The 6,824-nt window shown below is 38.5% G+C and overlaps 1 protein-coding gene across 1 annotated transcript in view; it reads right to left on the bottom strand.

Annotated features, from left to right (window-relative positions):
- Positions 1-6,784, bottom strand: part of pkp2 (plakophilin 2) — an 18,383-nt gene extending 11,599 nt beyond the window's left edge. Inside the window, exons 1-2 of the mRNA XM_014336174.2 lie at positions 3,359-6,784; positions 729-799 (exon numbers count right to left, since the gene is read on the bottom strand). Of these exons, the coding sequence (XP_014191660.1) occupies positions 729-799; positions 3,359-3,542 (255 nt within the window). The 5' untranslated portion in view covers positions 3,543-6,784. The remainder of the gene's footprint in view (positions 1-728; positions 800-3,358) is intronic.
- Between the last annotated feature and the right edge of the window lie 40 nt (positions 6,785-6,824).

Below are 6,824 nucleotides of genomic sequence, written 5' to 3'. Positions count from 1 at the left end.
CTCTACGTCCATCCCATGGGGAATGGGAGCAGTAACAAAGGTGTTGCGTTTATATTTTTGTTGAGTGTATTTTATTTGCATGACACTTAGCATTGGTGTGTAACGTAGCACTTGCTCTTGTTCAAATACACTCACTTTTGGCTCCAACAACCAAAGATGCCGATGGCTGTAACGCTTAATGCTTGTCAACAACTGGGCACGTCCATGTTTTTGTACATAATCTATCCTTTTACCCTTCTTTTACTTTCTAAGGCAAAAAGAGCTTTTTATTTTTTCAGTATTAAATTGCTTTTTTTTTCCTTCAAGCATCCACGCACATAAAGTAAACACTGTTGCATAACAGATAAGATACGAAAAGAATACAATGATTTATTATTCAACAGACTTGGGTTCTGTGAGCATGCATAAAGCAGCAGCAGGATACCACAGAGAACCATTTGCCTGTATTCAAATTATGGAGTACAATATTTAAAGTGCAGTACAGTATGAGGCCACAAGTTCAAGTAGTTTGTCCTTTTGTAATCATTCTGTACAGGGACGACTAAAGCAAGCATGCTGAGCTGAATGCGCTTAATATCTGTGGAGGAATCTGCATACTTCAGATCTGTATTAGCTCTAAAAAAACAGAAGCGAGATGAATATTCTAGTGATCGATTAGGATGACAAATGTCCCCAAAATGTTTGGGTGCATGTGGCGGTGCATAAGAATAAATAAAGGAGAGTCTTACCTTCGTGTTCGTTAAAACTCCATCTGCATCATTTAAGCTCGCTGTTTCATATTTCTGTGAACAGACACCACCTGAAACAAGTCAAAGAGGTTTGGTTAGTCCGTATGATAATTCCCGCCATGCCTGTTAGCGTTCTCATATCTGGATCGTGATTCCGACTCTGGTTTCCTCAGCTTTGAAAGGACAGTGCACACTCATGGTGCACAGCAGACATCTGTGCAACCTGCAAAATAAATGGCATCTAATTTAAAAAGAAGATGGAAGAGAGATGGCAAAGCAGCGAGATTAAATGGATCGGACATTAAATGCTATCTGTTAAATAATGTTTCATGACAAATTAGGCACATTTGTATTATGTATCATTGAAAAAGTCCTTGAACTCTGAGCAGGTGTAACATCTGGTTTCCAGTTGGTGACTATCACAGCAGTAGAGCATTATTCACTTATCATTATCAGTGACCACTTGTGCCCTGTGCATGGGATTATTGTGATTCTGGGAGAGAAAATTCCTAGATATATTATTACAATGCAGCAGATATGTCAGCAGTACAGTGTACATTTTAGGACATTGTCAGGTCTCAGGAAAAAAGTCGGGTCTCAGTTCTCAGACATTGAGACCTGACGTTTTTCCTGAGAACTGAGACCTTGCATTTTTTTTGTCTGAGACCTGACAACTTTTTTCCTGAGAACTGAGACCAAACATTTTTTTGTCTGATACCTGGCAACTTTTTTTCCCGAGAACTGAGACCTGACAACTTTTTTCCTGAGAACTGAGACCTGACAACTTTTTTCCTGAGAACTGAGACCTGACAACTTTTTTCCTGAGAACTGAGACCTAACATTTTTTTGTCTGATACCTGGCGACTTTTTTTCCCGAGAACTGAGACCTGACAACTTTTTTCCTGAGACCTGACGATGTCCTAAAATGTACACCGTACAGCAGACTTATTATAGGTTTGTATTTTCTAATTAGTTTGGTTTTTATTTCCATTTGGTGTTTCGTTTTTAATTTGGTTTAGTTCAAGTTGGGATGGATTTACTTGTTTAGTTTAGTTTTTAATTGTTGGAAAATGTTTAGTTTTAGTTGGGTTTTTTCGTTAAGTATTATAAGGGAACATTTTAAAAGCAGTTGACTCTCAGTCTTCTAGACATTCGGAGTAATAGTAACTTTGAAATAATAATATGAAAATTCTGAGCATATTTTAATGATGAATAAATGTGTGAATTTTACCTTCCACAATACTTAGTTAAAATGCACACACAGACACACACTTTTCATGTATTTTGAAAGTTGTTTTTTGGAGAGCTGGAATGTAAATGTGCCTGTCTCTAAATCACTTTGGATAAACTTCTGTTGTTTAAATATTTTCTAGTCTATAAATAAAATAAACAAGACAGCAGACACAAAACAGTTCAGAGATTTTCCTTTTTTTAAAAAAACAAACAAACATGTAATCCATCCATCTTTTTCTTCTTATCAAATTCAGGGTTGTGGTGGTGCTCACCCTGAACCCATCACCAGGCTATCACAGGGCGCATACACAGAGACAACCATTCAGTCACATTAACGCCTGCAGCAAATTTAGAATTGCCTGTTAACCTAACATGAATGTCTTTGGACCGTGGGAACACCTAACACAGCCACAGGGAGAACACACAAACTCGAGAAGAAAGGACTCGGCCGGCCGGTGAATCCAAACCCAGGACCTTTTTGCAGTGAGTTGACAGTGCATTATAACAACGAAATATTTTAGGGAGAAGAAGTCACAAAATAAATAATGCAAATAATAAAAAGTCTTGTAATCCCCTTTAATAGCACTCTGCAATCTGTAAAGACTTGAGGGGAAGCCAGTAAAAAAATTCTTTCATTTTTATTTACAGGGCAGTGTTGACTCATGTGGTTAACCATCCGTCTAAACACACCTAACAAACCTTTTAATAGTCAGTGATGCTTCATAAATTCAACCAAACCTGTCCAGATACAGGCAATATTACTTTTAATTTTTTTATAGTTGTCAAAATTGAATAGAAGACCTCTTTATTTTTGGCTACCAATACTTAATAAATAAGGTCATCAGTGGATGACATAGTAAAATTCTGGCAGTTATCACTTTTAGGGAACTGCAGAAACCTGTTAGACAAGAGGATTAACTAGGAAGTGTGCATTCCACTTACAGAAATGTCTGTGTTTACACTAACTAGACTTCTAGTAAGCTCCCCTTAATGCAGAGCACAGCCTCCGGACAGACAAAGCAGGGTCTGGCAAAGGAAAGGGGTTTCATAGTTTACTTTAGGGGTTTCCAGCTTGAACCCTTTTGAAAGGGTAACATAGCCACCAGGGTGGGAAAGGAGGAAAAACTCTGTACTTCTATTATTATTATTCATATTAATATTGTTTCTGGTTATTATTATTCAGTAAAACAGTTGATAGTTCACTAATCTACCTGTACATGTCCCTGACATCCTAAAGTTTAAATATTAGATTTGGAAAGTGGGAGGAAGTTATTTTTGCTACCACTCTCATTCACTTCATTCATTAGTACTACTTCATTAGCTTGGCTTACAGTGCACCCGGTTTCTCCCAAATGCGTCAAAGTATGATGCTGATTCATTTTCAAAATGAACATTACCATTTGACTGAGTCTTTTTAGACTTCCTGGACATTGTGAGCTGAACCTGCCGGTGAACCCGCTGGTTCCGGTCCTCATCGGGCTGCGTTGAGGATCGCAGATCGGCCGGCAAAGCCAGGCTGGTGTCATCCAGCACAGAGGAGTCGGGCGCAGGTAACGACGACTTAAAAAACGGATCGTCCATTGTGAACAACAAATGAGAGCAAAAGAAAAAAAAACTCGCCAAGAGTCGAGAGGTCAGTTTTTCCTTTTAACCATATAGATAGGGATCCTGGAATAATAGTCGACGCTGCTTTGTTTCTCCCACTTTCCTTCAGCTAGGTACAGCCAGGAGGGCGGGGCTAAAGGCGCACCTGAGGTGTCAGGTGTCACCACGAGGACACGTCAGGTAACAATGTGTGAATGTAGCTGTGTGCTTTAATTATTTACTTTTATTTCCCTGCAGACTTTTTTTTAAAAAAAAGTTTAACGGCCGTTTTGAAATTGTGAACTAAATTACTCAACACCAATCAACATTTTTAAAGATTCAGCTAACACTACTTGGGAAAACTGATATATTTGTCCAGCAAAAGTTTTGCCTCTGTACACCACCATAATGGATTTTAAATCAGTCGATCAAGATGTGATTATATGACTTTCAGCTTGAACTCAAGAATAAATGTCTGCATTAACTGTGCAGGAAGTGCAGTCATTTTCTTCAGACGTTCGGGAGTAATTCGAGAGACTCAGGTCAAGTGCGTCATATTTGACACCCTTTTGGGTGAGTTTTATATCTCTACATCATCAGTGTGATAAATTGCACTCTAAATTGCAAGGTTCAATAAACACTTGAAATAGCTGAATAAGCTACAAACACTTTTTTTAAACAAAAAATTGGATTTTCTGGCCATTATTTCATGGTTCAGACTTCACAAGGATAATTTTAAATATGGAGCTTTTTTAAATAGTTGGATGAAAATCCTTTGTTATCAATAACTCCCTGAAGTCTAGAATCGATCAGATCAGGTGACCAGGCCATAGAAGAGCATCCTACTTCTTTGCCTTGGCACAAAATTCCTCCTGCTTCTTCCATCAGCAAACACTAGTGGCCCACTTCTACTTTCATCCATGTCAGTCCCATCACACTGCTTTCACCATGTTTGACAGATAAGAGTTATGCTATACTTTTCTCTTATTCTTTTTTTCTCCAAGATGGAAAAAATCCTGTCACCATCCACTTTTATTAGCTGAAAGCGCATAATAATCCTAATGAAGGCCATCTTCTCATGCACAGACATCTCTTTGGGTAACTTATTTAAAAAGCTTTAGAACACAAATTCGGTTTTGTACTTTTGTTAAAACTCTTGAATTAATTTTGACGTATTTTTTACTCCTCTGTGATAGTGTAGAGTCAAAAAACACAACAAAACTAACTGTTAGTACGGTGGGGACTTTGTCAGCAGATCTGTGTGATCTGCACTGCGCTGTTGTGTTCAAAGGAAACTGCTGATGGATACGAGGAACTGGGTCCAGCAGGTATGCCCTTCCAGACAAAGGAGCCGGCGTTTGACTTTCACAAGTTGTAAATTACGGCTACTAAAAAAACTTTTACAGCCTTGACTTTGATCAGTGAGAGCTCCCTCACAATCATAAAAAGCCTGAGATTTTATTCTGTGTGAGGCTGACTCGATTCTCAGAGACATTAGCCAGTATTCAGCTGTGTTAAACCTTATGGTAAAGCTGCACTCAAGGCTCAGGTACTTTGATGAAATGTGGATTTGCTGTACTCTCCAGACTGAGGGGCTCTGTAATAGTCACTCCATCGTGAAACTTTTGCTAAAGGTAATTTTTCAGCTCCTGTCACTGTGAAAACTGTCCTACTCTAGTATATCAGCTAGCAAACACACATACATACATATATAAACACAAACACTATGGCTTAATTTGACAAATAATTCTTACATATAAAAACATTTAAAAAACAGTATATGCTGCAATCAGTTAAATAAATCCTCAACAACTGTTGAAATAAGATTTTTCCTCTTTAATGCACTCTTCTCCAAAGGTCTTTCCTCTCCAATTCTTTAACCCACTTTCACATGAAACATTGCTGTGCATATTAAGATAAACAATAACAAATCTTTAGTTTGCCTTGTTTACAGTAAGACCAATCACAGATCAGCAAAGATCCGAGCATCCAACAGCATCTCAACAAGCGGAGGGAGATGTGACTGGGAGCTGTAGAACATCAGGATTAATGGATTCAAGTTGGGCTCACGTTCAGATTGTGGTCTGACACAGTCGCATGTGTTCAACTTCAAAACGGCGCGAGGTAAAGAATCACCGCCTCATGAGAATCTGAACAATGTAGGGTGCAGTTTGGATTTAGAAAGAGATTTTTCACATTATAAAACAATCATATTCTGAAATAAAACAAAGATTTTATCAAACAGTGTTTGAGATGTTTTTTTCCACCCTCTCGCTCTACGATATAGACGATTAAAACACTAACATCAAGTTCTTTTACCTCCCATAAGGATACAAACTGTTTTCCTTTAATTTGGCACATATTTCTGTCCAGACACACATAGAAACAGGCCGAGACTGTACGCGAGCTGAACCGCTGTATTATTTTACGATACTGCAGATAAGGGTTTGTGAAAGAGCAGCATCTACTGGGAAGATAAAGTGAGACGTGGCATGAAATCTGAAGATATGACTGAACTCCTACAAAAGAATGAGAAATGCCTGGATTGTACCACAGTTTTCATTTCCAAATGCATTCATCTGATCTTTGATGTTCGCACCAGCCCTCTGCATGTCTCATACATCTGCATTAAAAAATAATAATAAAAATAAATCCTTGTTTACTCTGGGTCAATACTCGTGTGACGTCTGTGTCTGTTAAAAAGGTTTTCATCTTAAAGTTTCAGATTATCATCCATATAATCTCATTCTCTGCTGTCAGTCATTTTAATACAACTATTACATGATGCACCCCCCTCCATCACCTCAACACAAACACCAGCCGACCTTCACATCCTAAACCTGTGGCACGTCACTATGTTGTGATACAAATACCCTGTAGTGTGCGTACTCAGTGGGGGGGTCAGGGAGAGTTCCTACAGGTCTTCTTTTTCTGCCATTTGTACATTGTTAAAAAAAATATATAAAACATTAAAGAGAGAAATTACAGCTTCATTTCGGTTAAAAACACATTGTCAGCGGTTCTCCTCAAAGCTATTTACAAATCGGTGTGTGGTAACTAGTCGCCATTCAGCTGTCAAAGCAGGAGAGAGTGGGAGTCTGTTTTCAGGGAGGAAACGTGACATTTAAAAGCTGGGGTGAGCCACTTTTCTTTGGCTTTTGAAAAGGAAGATGGATTTCTTTTTAAGAGAGAGAGTGTGTGTGTGTGTGTGTGTGTGTGTGTGTGTGTGTGTGTGTGTGTGTGTGCTAGATAGACTTCAGCAGACAATCAAGGACAAAG

Source organism: Haplochromis burtoni, unplaced genomic scaffold, assembly GCF_018398535.1.
Source record: "Haplochromis burtoni strain Fernald_Lab_line unplaced genomic scaffold, NCSU_Asbu1 Contig_129, whole genome shotgun sequence".
Lineage (NCBI taxonomy): Eukaryota > Metazoa > Chordata > Actinopteri > Cichliformes > Cichlidae > Haplochromis > Haplochromis burtoni.
This window is presented reverse-complemented; position numbering and strand designations above follow the sequence as displayed.